General features: G+C 40.6%; 1 protein-coding gene across 5 annotated transcripts in view; it reads left to right on the top strand.

Moving 5' to 3' along the window:
- Positions 1–15,291, top strand: part of LOC117459590 (neurexin-1a-like) — a 303,237-nt gene that overhangs the window by 209,732 nt on the left and 78,214 nt on the right. For all 5 annotated transcript variants that reach the window (XM_034100510.1, XM_034100514.1, XM_034100515.1 and 2 more), the window contains one exon: positions 7,289–7,470. In XM_034100510.1, the coding sequence (XP_033956401.1) occupies positions 7,289–7,470 (182 nt within the window). The remainder of the gene's footprint in view (positions 1–7,288; positions 7,471–15,291) is intronic.

The following is a 15,291-nucleotide window of genomic DNA, read 5'->3' as shown; positions in this document are numbered from 1 at the left end:
TGTGGAAATTGACTAATTAGAATATTTGCCTAGTCTAGCCTAAAGACTAAACTGTCTAGGAGACTTTACATGTTTCTTTGTGCGTATAAAGCTTTGTTTTTCATCTTGGTTGTCTTATTTGCCACTTATTATTTCCACGTATGTTTTGTTAATAACTCGAAATACGTTGCTGCATCAGCAAAGGTGTTTATGATATCCCAATCCCAAACAGGGGATATACCTGAACTGTATCGGCCGGTGGTGAAGATTAAGTCTGTGGGCAATGAACTGTAAAAGTTGATATTGACTGTGCTGTATATGTGCCAATATGCCCAGACGTATTAAGCCAACACAGAGTTAGCAGGCCGACTGTGCTCCTGGTTGATTTAGTACCTCTGTCCACTCTGCTTTCTGCTGACTGCAAAGAGAATAGCTCAGCTCCAGCATCCTGATAAAGACTGAAAGCAGGATTTATCACTTAAAAAAAGAAAGATAAGGAGAGAAATGTTGCAGTGTTCAGTATACCGTTTTTTCTGGTGTGGGTTAGTTTCATGACAGAGCTGCAGCAGTTATATACTAGCTGGCTAAATTGCTCAATTTGTACTCTATGCTAAGAAATATAGCAAGGTTCGAATGATGTAGAAAATAGATGAGATGCTCACTCAATATAGCAATCCTGTGTTTTAATCTTTTTGAGGGAATCCTGACTCCTTGCAGCCACATCAGTAGATCATTTTGCTGTCACTTAAAGTAATATATTGAACCAACCAGTCATGAAACATTTGTTCATGCCTGCTGGTTCTGTTCCAACTACCTATTCCATTATAAGGGAGGTGGTTGTTTGTGCTGAAAGAGGATTAAGACAAGTCAACAATCCAGAGCCTTTTTAGTCTCCCAAAGGGCTGCTCACACTCCACTGAAGAAAGAGAATGGCTTTTTCCAGGAGCAAAGCTTGAGAGCGAGGTTTAAATTGTTGAAAGGACCTCGCTATACTGCAATGGAACAATGAACAGATACAGAAATAGAGATTGGGTTGGGGGTGGCAACAGGGATCTAGCAGTATCCACTAGACCTCGCTTCATTGTCCAGCTGAATTTTCTTCATCTGTACCCGGGGGACAGACAACCAGAGGCTGTGCTCTGACTGCAGACTCCAAACAACTGGAAGAAAAAAATGCTCTCAACTGATATTTTAATAGCTGGTTTTCAATGTTATTAATCCATTGAGAGGATGGCAATTAAATGTGACACACCTTGCATACAAGTATTTGGTTACAGCTACAAAAGTGACATATTTTACCACCAGAGTACACCAATGTACAATGTCTCCTTATCCAAAACTAAAATAAAATAAAGATGCTGTGATAGAGAAAAATAGAACAAAGCTAATAACACCCCTATAGGGGAGACTAGACTTTGTCTAACATTGCTTTCTTCAAGCACAACCTGTCATTATCCTTTCAATCATTTCCATCTTGTTTTGACCTTTTCAAACCAATTGTTCTACATTTTCTATTTGAAATGCTGGGGACTCTGTTTTTATAAGTCAGTTGACATGGAATATAACCCATGGGACAGGATACAGACAAATCACTTATGCAATAATATGACTTTTGGTTACTTGGTTGAATACATAACAAGTATATGTGGTTTTCATAACTAGCTAAAGCACTGTGCTCTAAAAGCTCTGATGTGCAGCAGAGCGCAATATAAGATGGATCTACCAAAACATTCTCTCGAGAACTCAGAATTGCCAGAAGAAAATATCTCACTCTTTAATTGAATCAGCTTGGGATGAGATAACATATCAGTGCTACTGGCAACCAGAGCTTTGTTGCCAAAGGTAAACTAAAAGTTAAAAACAGCAGCCAACTACAGGGCCAGTCTGGTCAGTGTGGGTGCATCCATCAGCCTGATCCTCATTCAAGTACAGCCACATGTGGATAGACTTGGAATAAAACAAAAAAGCATGCTATGTTTTCCTGCTTTAGGGAATAGCCATAAAGTCCAATTGGCCTACATGTCGAGATAAATACTTTGTAGGATCCGTACTTGCACACATGACATGGTTACGGCATGGAAGTAGCACAGAGCCCAAATGCAGAGCAGCAGGCATACTTTTAACCTGGACTACAAAGGGGAAAGGGACAAGCAAAAGCCCCAGGTGATTCTGAACGCCACAGCTCGTCTACCCTACTTTGGAGCGGTTAAGTTCACAGTATGTCGCCGTAACACCAAACTGGCACAGACAAGAAACACTGACAGAAATGTCCCCTCTCCAACACAAAGCCCCACTGAGCAGTGACAGCAAAGTACAGTCCTCGCGATCTTTTCTTGGAAACATTTTTTATAATGTATAGAGGTAGAAAGGGTGAACAAATCAGAAATAAACTGTATAAAACAAATGGTTACTGACATAACTGCTGCTAAACAGACACAAGATCAGTATAGCAATTTCAAATGAATCCATGGCGTTACATAAAATAGTTTTTACAATTATGCAATGTGTGTTATTCTGATTAAATGACATAGTTACACCAAAAACATATAAAGACTCCATTTATAAAACACATTAGTGACATTTATTTCTGTCTAAATGAATGAGATAATCATATAAAACACTTTCTCATTAAATAATTAAACCATACAATAATGCTTTATATCAGCTTTATAAGCACTAACAATAATGTGGAAGTGAGTGTGCACACTAAGACAAAGATCGTTGACATCAAAGGGAAAAGCTGAGATCCCTTTGTCCTGCAATTATTTTCTGCAAATGTTGAAATAACTACAAGACTGGCTAATAGGAAACAAAAAACATTATTTTAGTTCAGACACGTAATCCATTGACATTTGAATAATCAAATCATGTTGTTTCCTTCTTCCATTATTGCTGGTTCATGTCGCAAGATGTTTGAATAGTATTTGATACATGTTGTCTGGCAAAGAAGCCTGGGGAGGAATGATACTGTGGATGAAACTAAAATACCTACATTATAAACATAGACAGATATTGTTGTATTGACATCATTATTTTGGATCAAGGGGTATGATGGGCCATTTAATTATTCACTGACGCTGTGTGAACAGTGACCCTATTCGGAGTACTTCCCAGCTTTGTAGTCGCTGCCAAGTCAGGGCATGCAGTTTGAACGCTCTTGCTCATATCCCCACGTTCTACATGCCATCCTATCCCTTTAGCCACTAGACCAATTTAATTGTTCCAAAAGATAAAATATAGTGACATGGGTAGACCAGGGGGTAGAAAAAAATAGATCAAGTTGAGTCCGAATTTCCCTTCATGGCACTAAACCTTCAAGAGCATTGATTGGAGATAGCTCCTTCACCACATACCAGTAGTGTTTTATTAGACGTGTCCTCGTAAATTGTGCTAATGATTTTTCTGGAAACTGAAATTGTAATCCAATAAACATCATTAAGCCTCTTTTGAATTGTACTCTTCCTGGCAGGGGGGCATGGCGGACTAAAGTTAAACCCAAATGATGTTGAACTAATATAGCTTGGTAATTTTATATGATTTTGGGTAAAACATAGTGTATCAACTTATGTCACCTGTCAAAGTCATGAACTGAACTTGTCCTCATCCGGCTCGGTTCCATTGGAAAGATATGCTGTATACTCAAGTGTATAAAACATTATATCTATATATAAGACATATATATACTGTATATATAAACATGTATATTACATATATAGATAAGAGCGGATTTGGAAAAGAGGTATCCTACTCCTTTTGCCACGTCTCTGGTAATCTATTTTTGCACAGCAGTCATTACGGGAATCCTTGGCAGCAAAAAGAGAGAAAAGCAAGTGCTCGGTGCTGACAGAAAGCAGATCCATAATGTCATTTCTCATTTTCATATTTCCATCACAACTATGTAATTATGATTGGATTCTTCCCCAGTTTCTCGGCAGAGGTGGTAATATGAGGCTCGGCGTAATGGGCGTGTTGGAGGTCAGAGGAAAGACGGTCTGCGGGCCTGACCTCAGCTGAGTACTATAGTCGTACAGTCTCCCTGCTTTATGTAATCTAAACATCCTACCACCACTACACTGGGACACAGAGCCAGTACACTTTCCCCCTGCTCACACCTATCCGCTCTTCAAGTGTCACTGTTCACTTTATTTATCGTAACAGCGCTTCGAGTGCTATATGCTCCTGCTTCATTCCAGCAGAAAGGGACATTGAGAAGTCCGTGCCTGGGGGGAGTCACCACACATACCATGCTTGCTTTCCTATAGTTGTACTATCCCACACACCTCTTTGGTCAAATGCAGGAGTGGAATCGGATGGTGCTACATTTTTAATGAAAGCAGAGTGCTTGATCTGCCAATGTTTATCTCTTTTGATGTTAACTGACACAGCAGAGGAGAGCCAGCGCCTCGATGTAGTCCAACATTAGGACAGATTCATTCATTATTCTTTAACACAGGAGACTTGCGGTTGAGGCGTTCATCGAGGAGGTCTGATTGTCTTTAATAGTTGTGAGTAAGACCAACCAAATAATATTGAAAAAACTTGCATTTTTTCATCCATATATATTGCCATAAATATAGCACATTACAGTTTAATGCAACATCAATCTGGAGTATTTTTGAGAGCATAATTGGGAGACTACACCTTTTAACATATTGTTGCTTGATAAATAATTGAAACAAACGTGTTGGTTAATTAGATATAATGACAAAAGAAGTCAGCTATGGCATGATATACAAGACGGGGGTCCATGTTTCATTATGACACAGGTGGATTTGCTAAACCCCTCATTGTGTCTTGTTCTTACATTTATTTTCTTTAATATTACTCGTGGGCAAAGAGGAAATTAACTGAACACTCTCGTCAAATTAAAGACACAACAAACAGTATTTCCAGGACACTACTGTATCTAATGACAACAACAGATCCATATCGAGCCCAGTGTCCCAGTTGGGCACACAAATAGCAAATACGGAGCTAGTGCATAATTACTCCCACCGCTGGAGTTACACAGGCACGTGTTGGCTGATTTCATGGCACTGCAATACTGAGTAGGTGTGCATTAGCCATGTTCCTCAATGTGTTTTAATCCCCAACAGTCCCTCAAGGAGTCTTTCACTAGTCCTACATGCTTGTATGGATTTTAGACTGCTTCACCACGTATTGGCAACCTTATTATCTTCCCTCTCTGAATCTTCTCTGGAACCATTTATATAATCTACACGTCACAGTAGAGTAGTTGGTTTGGTTGACCTTTGGTGACTTGACATCAGGGTCTTGATATTTATCCATTTAGCTTAAGGGAGCTACTAGCAAGACACCAGTCCACTGAAATGAGTAATCTTTATATTATACTGTGGGGTTTTTTGGAGGTCACCAACAGTAAATAAGCTGTCAGTGGGATAAAGTGGGTGTCAAATCGTATGAATAGACAGAAGGGGAAATGGATGCTTAAGGGCCCAGTGAGTTCCAACACTGACATGGTTTAAAAGAGCTTAATTATAATAAGCTGGAGCATGGAGCAAATGTTTGTGGCTTGGGGGGGAAACTCGAAGTCAGTGACAACAGTCCAGCGTGAGCTACATGAATTGGATATTGCTCTGTGAAGGGGCCGACATCAGATATGCATTAGTGGAACAAGGGAGGGTTTTTCAGCGGTAGCCGGCAGACTTCATGAAAAAGAAATGATGCCTGCCTCGCAAATATATTACGCATAATGTCTTTTCCTTTGTGGAAGTCATCAAGCTTCATAACGCTTATCCATTATGCGAACAAGAATGCTTACACTGTTATTTCATTACGTCTTACAAATGCGAGTTATGCTTTATGAAAACAATAAATCTCGCCATAGATCTGTATGTCCCGACATCATTTGTTAATCACATTATCGTTAATTAATGATGCAATTCTTTTTAGCTAATGGCTGACAGTGTGTATTGATTCAAATGAGGGAGTGGAATTGGAAAGGGAACTTGATAGTAGAGTGACGCGCTTTAATCACTCCACTGTGAAGAAAAGCCAGAGGGGGGAAAACAACAGAAATATATAAATAAATCCAAAATATATCGATAGTTTTATTTTCTCGTGAACTGGTTTACAAGAAAATATTGAAATTACAGTTTATAATCTATCGTTCAGTCCAAGGCTGTTTAACTCCCTTCCCTATATGAATATTAACACACTCTGTCTTTCGCTCCCTCTTGGTTTCTCCTTCTCACTCACACACACACTCATGTAAATGAATATCACACAAGCAGAGCTCTAATTTTTCATGAAGATAGCAGTTTTTATGCTAATCTGACAGCTGCATTTATTTTCAGCCTTTCTCACAGGCATTTATTTCACAATCACATACTCATTCATTCCCAGTTGCATACACACGTATACACACTTTCTCCCCAGAGAATACGCGTCTATGTCCTGGCAGGAATGCATTAAAACACTTTCCTATTGACGGGTTATAATTGAGAAAAATAGACATTATTTGATTGACGTAACTCCGACAGCTCTTTAAAGCTTTACGGTTTGCAAGCATCAAAGCCTTAGACTGTGGCTTTATACATGAACAATTAGCCACCTTTTACCACTTCCTTCATTAGTCTAGACCGACTTATTTCTTACCATCAATTTGACTCGGTCACTGGCATAGTGCCACAAGGCTCTTTCTCACTGAATAGCTACATAATTAGGACCAATCTTCCACCCACCAGGTCACTCTCAAACCTTTTATGATGCTGCTAAAGAAAACGAGCTAATGCAGCTAAAGAGGAAGTAGCTGGTTTGGAGGTCACAAAGAGGACATAATTGGACCAGTCAGTCAATAATGCTGCGTCTGCCTTTGAGGCTGCTAATGAAGCGTGAGAGACGGGATGGTGCCCGTTTGGCCTGCCGGTTACCTGGGCATCGGGGACACCACTGCAAACCCTCCTGCACTCGCGTGTATCTCTTTCTTTGAGAGGTGAAGCAGGCAGTGGCAGTAAAACTGAGTAATTGTGCAGCATTATGAGGAAAACGGCACCAGTACCTGCCTCCCTCATTTCTGCTGAATTTCCCCGTCTCATGAATTGACATGAGTGTACTTAAACCCTCAGATGGGGCTGAGAGCTGTTCAAGAGTGATATGTTGCTCAGTGCTTAGCAAAGTCATTACTCAGCACAATGAAACACTTCAGACTGACGGTGCTCTGCACACATGGCATGGATGCCGGCTTTGCGGTGTAAATAATGCTTTTTTGTTGACAGTTAGTTCACGCCTGCTACTTGGTTGCAAAAGGGAATATACTATTAACCTCCTCTCCTTTCATTTCCTCTAGCGGGAACAACGTACATATTTGGGCGAGATGGCGGACTGATCACGTACACGTGGCCACCAAATGATCGTCCCAGCACAAGGGCAGACCGTCTGGCCATCGGCTTCAGCACACAGCTGAAGGATGCTGTCCTGGTGAGGGTGGACAGCTCCTCTGGTCTCGGAGACTTCCTGAAACTCCACATCGTAAGTCACAAATCTGTTTATTAGTTTCCTTTAAGAACACAGTACCACATTACACTGTGCTTGCATCACATTAGGATAAAACCCCCAAAACACATTTCTCAATCAATGTCTTTCAATGAGTGGTGGGATCCTTCACTGTTGCCTGACAACGTTTTGGATTCTTCACATTACTTCTCCACTGATTTAAAGTGGAAGGGATGCAGCTGGAAAATAATTATAACTTACTTACCAATTGGAATCTGACGACAGTTGGCGAGTTGTTAAATTGTAGTGACTCCAATCTTTTGAAACATACACAATTTATAGAGTACATTTTGAGTTTTTGTAGAATGAAACCATGATTTAATAAGACAACATCAGTATCTTTATGTTGAAAGCTTGCTCCCTTCCTCTGGTGTGTGAGTGTGTGTGACTGATGGAAATGGTGCAGTAATGCGGGTGGTTCCATACAGTGCATCTCCGACCTGGACATAATTTTTCTGGCTGCCACATGACCTTCCTCCCGCCAGCACCACTTACTGACAACAACACTCATTAGCCCGGGAAGGGGGGTGCTGTGGGGACTGCGGCCCCCCCAGCAGGCCAGAGTCAAATAAGAGCGGTAGTAAGGGTAAGGCTGGATGTTTTCTGCACATCCATCAACAACATGTTGTATTTATTTTTTTAAACTCGTCTTTACACCCCTGACGTTTTTCCTGTAAATGCTTTTCTTATTGTCTTGACATAAAACTCGAAATGCCCTTTTATGCACACTGTGTAGCAACTAACCCACAATGGACTTGTGGAGGTAAGGTGATTAAATGAAATTCCCTGTGTAGTACCCGAGTATTGAGAGGTGCTACATCTGAGACAGGTTGATCATCTTTCTGTTACATGACACATGAATAATAACAATTGGAATAAAACAACAATTGATTAACTGTAACCGCAGCTGCAGAAATAATCAGGCAAGTGTTTTGATAATGGAGCCCCCCTACTGAAAATACGTTTGAACGCATGGCAATACTAATTCTGTCCGGGAGCATACATGAGCAATACATGCGCACACAGAAAGAAAAACTGCAGATCAGCACACACATGAAGTTTTCATCAAACACACACCAATATTCACACATTCAGTTCACACACCCATAAGAAGGCCTCTCCTGAAGACAAGCACCTTGATGGTGTTCTTATGAGACATCTGTACTTATTTTGACAAAGATTTGCTTTTTCGCATTGTTTTTCTTACCATTCCTCAAGGCCCACTGGCTTTGTTATCCCCTAGGTTTAATCCAAGAGTAACCAACCAATTTAAAAGGATACAACCTTTTTCACACACTCCATTCTTCAGCAAATGGCAACCAGAGATGCAACAAGATGTTCAAAAGAACATCAATTGGAATATGGGTGTAAAAGGACAGATGTGTGAACGCTCTGCACCAAACACCTGAACAGGGATAAAACAGTCGAGATTTGTGATGAAAAATGTCCTCTCCAACGATTTGCATAGGCAGGGCACCTTTTTCAAATGAAATGGCACAACAGGGCTTTGGCAGGTAGCTCATCCCAATGCAGTGCTGCATTCATATACATACACATGTTCTCACTTGCTTGTACGTCACGCACACTCGCTAACTTATTGCTGAACAATTCCTACCCTTTTGCATAAAATGTAAATACCATGAAGTTCATTCTCATTCAGGTCCTCATGACCAGACGTGAAGGAGGATTGGTAGACATTTGGTGCATGCTGGTGCATGACATACTTTGAAGTATCTAGCATGTTAACACCTTAAAAGCTACTGTCCATTAAAATATTTCTGAGTCTACACTGGAGCAAAAAGACGTTCGCTCGTTGAAGCTCTTGCTTAGCTTTGTGCTGCAGCCAAACGTTAGAATTGCAGCAAATTAAATGACAATATTATGAAATTGGAATACTTATGATAAAAACCCTCTCGATAAGTGTCCCACGCCTCTGTCTTTTCCTCATTAATACAGTGGATTGGACGTGTTTTACAGCACTCCATTAAACACAATGAGCTGTGTAAAATTGCCACTTTGATGCATTTCTTATGCAAGAATAGCAGTACTCAGCTCGTCACCTGCAAACAATGTATCCGGTTGAACTTAACCCTTAGCGGCTCACACTGAAATTTGAAATAATAGAATGCCTTTGTGGCCCTTTTTCATAACATTGTATTGGGAGCCGGTTGTATTCACTTTGGGGACTGCTTCTTTTTTTTTAGAGCACAATAAGCAAAAGCATTTGCAAGTGTGACACGCTAGATGATTGACATTATTGAATATGTAAGCTACATTTGGAGTTGTTAGTTTATTCGGAGATGCACTCTTTCCAAACAATATATTATAACGCTCATTCCCAATGGTATTCCCCTCATTCCTTCCATTTATCCTCAGCTGTGAGCAGAAATGTCTTAGGAGGAGTGTATCTTCAGCTGTATGAGATGGGATTAGACCAGATTTCAGTATTTACCCCCCCCCCCCCTTTTTTTCCACCCTCTACATCCCTCACCCGCCTAATCTCCTGCTCCCATTTCATGATGACAGGAAACCCAGCGGGGCTTGAAGGACACCATCTCAACTCAAGAGGGAATTTTCTGAGTAATATGTGGAGAACATGATTTAAATGCACCTCAAAGGAATTGCGATCCTTCCCCCGCCTCTCCTTTCTATCTCAGATAAAGACAATGACTGTGAAGTCAGTGAACCATCTAATGTACGACAATCACTTTCCTCAGGCTCATTACTGTAGCGCACATGGAGGGAAGAATAGATTCATAATAATGCCTCTGCCGTTTCTCCAATTATCATGATTCTTCACTATCCCTGTAATTGTTTCGAAGGTGAAGCGTAATCATGAGGTCACCTGGACAGGTATAAGGTGTGGGTATAAGACTTGTCTGTGGATGATACAGTAGCACACCTCCGCAAAGTATCAGTCACTTTTATATTAGTAATTGTACTGTACAGTAGCTGCAAGTCAAATCCAGGGGAATATTCGCTGTGACATTATGTAAAACAGGGAATTATGGGTGTAATGATTCTCGGCGTTTGCAGCACCGTAATCCGTAGAAGAATAATTAGAGCAAAGTTTATAGGATGGGGGGGTAACTTCGTTGTTAAACATGGAAATACATTTGACTGTGCAACGTCTGTATAATTTTACCACCAATACTAAGGTGAAGGTGGATTTTTATTTTAATACTGTTTAGGTATTTTATTCCTCTACCAAGGAAGTATTATTTTCATGCAAAAACACGGGCGGCTGTCTGTTATTGGAAATCCATCCGTACCTATTTAGGAAGCCATTTACACAGTGAAATGGAGGCTTTGTAGTTATTTTCCTCCTTGTTGTTGTCAATGAGCAGCAGTGACAGTGAGTATCTGAGGCTCTCCTCAGTCTGAGGCAGGGCCCCGAGGGGCCCACTGAGCTTGTGTTGTGCTGGTATTCAATCTGTGTGCGGGTTGGAGACTATTCCAAGCACTTTCTTCTTTCCCTTCTTCTAATTGCATGCATCCCTTTAAAAACACAAGCAATGAAGGCACTCTGGCTAAGACAGCGACACTGTGAAGTTAATATATTCCATAGAGCAGAGGGGATGGTGGAGAAATAATGACTTCTCTGGTGGAGCATTGCTCCCCTCGGTCCTCCTTTAGCTGACTACTAGAAAGGGGGTTTTCTTCTGATGGAAGACACCTTTAATTGCAGTTTCAACTCCTGCTCTCTAGCCTATTAATCGTGTAAAATGGCTTGAAAAAAAGACTTCCGGGCCAACTGTCTTGGTATCTCCATTGTCAAGCAAGAAAATGTCACCCTTTGAGTTATGATTATGCACAGTCACATGCTTCATTAAGCGAGTGCCGTGCCATCTGGTTTGAGGCTACAGGTGAGGTTGTTACCTGGGAGAGGTGCCGCATGTCTCAGGAGAAAACCTGTGTCACGCTATCCCCCATACTCCTATTAAAACACCAGTCCAGGGAAAGGATCTCATTCTTATCCTCTACTCGTGTTAAGGTTTCAGACCCAGTAATTACCTCTCATGCTCGCTCTGCACGCAGACCTATAACCAACTGCATGCAATACCCCCAGGATTCAGTGCTTAAAGCCTTTCTGTGTTGCTTGCTTGGTGAAGGCACGTCAATCAGATATTAGCACACCTCTACAGCTACTGACAGATTCCATGTTATAGTGGAAATACACTGTGTGTGCATGTATGTGACAAATGGAATATAAATGCAGGTACAGACGTACTAATGTTACTGTCTAGGTGAGTGCAGATAAGGCGTTCAAATCCATATTCAACTGATCATCTTTAAATAATTTGTATTTGTTAGGTGTTATAGTGCTTGAACAGTTGTCTCCTGACTTTATATGCTGTTGCTATGGTAACAAACTAAGTATAGGGGTGGGATGTTTAGTTTCATGATGCGTTTTAAGCAGATTCGAAATTAAAGAGACCATGTTGTTTCAAATTAAAATCACATTGAATCGGCTAGACATTCAATCCTGTTTGTTAGACCAATTGTTGGAGACTAGCGGGAGAAAATTAAACGCTATACCATGCAGAGTTCCTGGTTTTACCTAGAATATGTAAGAGCTAATGTCTTTATGTCTTTATTAGGATCCCCATTAGCACTAGCATGAGCATTGGCTATTCTTCCTGGGGTCCTCACACACTCAAAACATACATAAACATACAACACAATTAAAACAAAACAAAACAGCTCATAATTTCATGCTATTTACAGTGAAATGAAGTGAAACTAAAATGGTCATCAGCTAAGCTGAAGTATCTTGGTATCAAAAAACTTGTCCAAACACATATTTGTTCCCCATGACATTGTTCATCATTGGACTGTCTCGCTCTAACGGACAGAGGGTAGGCGTAAACACATCCATCTCACAACTGATTTGAGTTTCCATGGTTTGTGCTGACACAAGTCACTCTTACTTTTGCAGTTTCCCCGGCTCACTGGGACAATAAGTTAAGACAGCCGGGAGCTGCCATCCTTCTCCACTTCTGTCAAAAGGTCTAAAAGCAACAGAGCATGTCATTTGAGAATCATCAGCGGAATACCATAGATGGAGAGGCAGGCAGTCAATTGTATTTTCTCTTATTGATGTTGTGTCCGAACACTTTTGTTTTCTAGTTGTACTCAGTCTTTTCTCTGTAAATGACTGGAACAAAGTTGTATTCCTCCTGTTTTCCCTACTTCTTTTGTGGATCAATAATCATTTGAAGGACTAGTTATCATAGCTGCATGCATATTTACAAAAGCACCACCACAATTCACGACCAGATGCCATTTCCATTCCTCCCCACTTTTCCTGTAATTTCACTGAGTGTCAATGAAAGCAGAACTGCCGTTTGCTAGTCACTATGTGTGGCATGTTGCAGTGTAGTGTGTCACAAAGCTAGGCTAATGGCATCGTATTGCTGAGTTAATAGCTGACCATGATGAGGAGATAGCAGAGAAAGGGGGGGGGCTCCATTGACCTCATTTAGTCCCCCAGTGTAGAGTTACCCTACAGGGTGGAGACGGGATAATCGTCCAAACCCTTTAACAGATCTTCTTGTTAACATATAGCACTTAAGCTGAAATTGTTTAGATGATGATGATCAGTAGTAATAGTATGGCACTGGTGAACATAGCATTGATTTTATGTCAGCAGTGACTGATTGTGGCAAAAAAGAAGAAGCTTATATTTAAGAGTGAATAGCCTTCTATCTATTTTAGTCATAAAAGGCCGCTGCTGTGCTCGGATGATGTACTTGACCTCAAAGAATCAAATCTCATCATCTCCATATATACAAGGGACAGCGCTAGAATCACCATTACTCATCTTTCAATTCCAATCATTTCTCAATTTGTTCAAGCTCTTTTGCCACTACAAAGCCAAGTGGTCCATGAAGAGGAGAGAGAGAGAGAGAGAGAAGAGAGAGAGAGAGAGAGAGAGAGAGAGAGAGAGAGAGAGAGAGAGAGAGAGAGAGAGAGAGAGAGAGAGAGAGAGAGAGAGAGAGATGTAGTTGAGAGGGCAGGACAATAATGTGTCTTCACTTTTATTAGTGTAACAAATCACAGTGAGTACAGCTTGTCATTCTCAAAGCTGTACATCAATACATGATGGCCCTGCTTCATACAGAGCAATATTGCCATAGCTAACATGGGGTACATTTGATTTCATCGTCAATGTTACACTCTCGGGCATGTTCGCTTTCCTTCTGGGTTACAAGGTTAAGAGCATTGACATTCCATTTGTTATTGCAGCTCAAAGGATGGATTTAGTTTGCACCAGCTCAGCCTTCTCTCCATATTCTGGACTTGTTTCTGTAAATAACTAAGCCTTTTTATATTCCTTTTTTCCAGGATTCACATAACATCACACTTGCCAGTATAACATTTGTCTGTGTTCTTAAATGATTTCATATATTACAAATCAAATCTCAGTGTGTCTCTGCTCATGTGGCTATGTGTGCGAAAGAGAGAGTGGGGTTGTGTGCGTTTGGGACTGGAGTGTCACAGCATGGAGTCACTATAGTTGTTGACTTTTGACACAGCTGCCCCAGCCCTCAGGCTTGAATAAAAATAGTCTCACTCTCTCTCGCTTGCAGTGAGCAGAAGTACAGCGTCTCCCAGCTAATGCATACTGTATGGAGCACATGTTCTCTAGGATCACTCTGTTATATATTATAGATATTATCATTATTCTGTTCTCACTTAATCTCAATATGATATTATAATACACTTAAAGGGTTTTTTATCTATATAAAGTTTCAGCAAATGCATGAAATATTGAGAATACACATGTAAAAGTAAACATTCAAGTCTAACCAACATTGAAATGTGTTGTCATAAAGAATGAGATAATAGTTTGTGTTTGTATTGATTTGTGCATTTTGAATGACATTGTAATTACAAATACATTTATCAGCAGTGAAAGTGCACCCGAGTGTTCTCCTGGTATACTTGGGATTGGACTGGTCTACTCATATGCCATCACCCGATCTTGGCCCATGAAAGAGAGACTGCTAATATCAGCTGAATTCCACAGTCTAACTTTCCCTTCCCTAAGAGCAAGCATCACCTCTCGTCTGAAATATAGCAAAGTAGTGCAGTATCATTTGAGTTTCCACGCAATAAGCTAAATAATTCAAATTTGAGATGGACATCAGAATAAAGTGCATTCTCTAAAAAACCAAAATCCGTATGTTGCAGCTTTTGCATACAGCTTTGTCTGTCCTTGCACATTAACATATGAACATACGCTGTAGCCTGAGCCAAGTGCTGCCTGTTCGTGTTTACCAGGGTCGAGCAAAGAGCACAGTCAATTTGGACCAGGCCAAGTCTGAAATGACTTACACCATTACTTACACATATCCCCGCAAAGAAAAATCTTCCATGCTTCGTCTGAGCTAATTATTTCATAATTGTTGTTGGTGCCCTGTTGTTGAAGGCTTCCAAAGTGCTTTGTGTGGGGCCGCATTACATATTAAACAGACAGCTCGCCTTGTTCTGGTCAACTTAATTACCTGTTTCACTGCTGCACTGCTCTCATCTCCAGCCCCTTGTGCTTTTCCATCCAATGCTGTTTCAAATATACACATAGAAGCATGCTGTTTTTAATTATGTGCTGCTGTGGAAACATTTGGTTGCGTGCCACAGTGGGCGAATCGGTGTGCGCTGTTGGTGGTTTAGCTCAGTTAACTTTTGTCCCTGATTTATTTATTTTATTCACGGTTTAATTTCCTTTTATTTCATTGAAGGGAGTTTCTTACCTTATGTGTGTGCCAAGAACAAGACAATGATGGTTTATTG

Source organism: Pseudochaenichthys georgianus, chromosome 15, assembly GCF_902827115.2.
Source record: "Pseudochaenichthys georgianus chromosome 15, fPseGeo1.2, whole genome shotgun sequence".
Lineage (NCBI taxonomy): Eukaryota > Metazoa > Chordata > Actinopteri > Perciformes > Channichthyidae > Pseudochaenichthys > Pseudochaenichthys georgianus.
The sequence above is the reverse complement of the archived record's forward strand: the minus strand, read 5'-3'. Positions and strand labels throughout refer to the sequence as shown.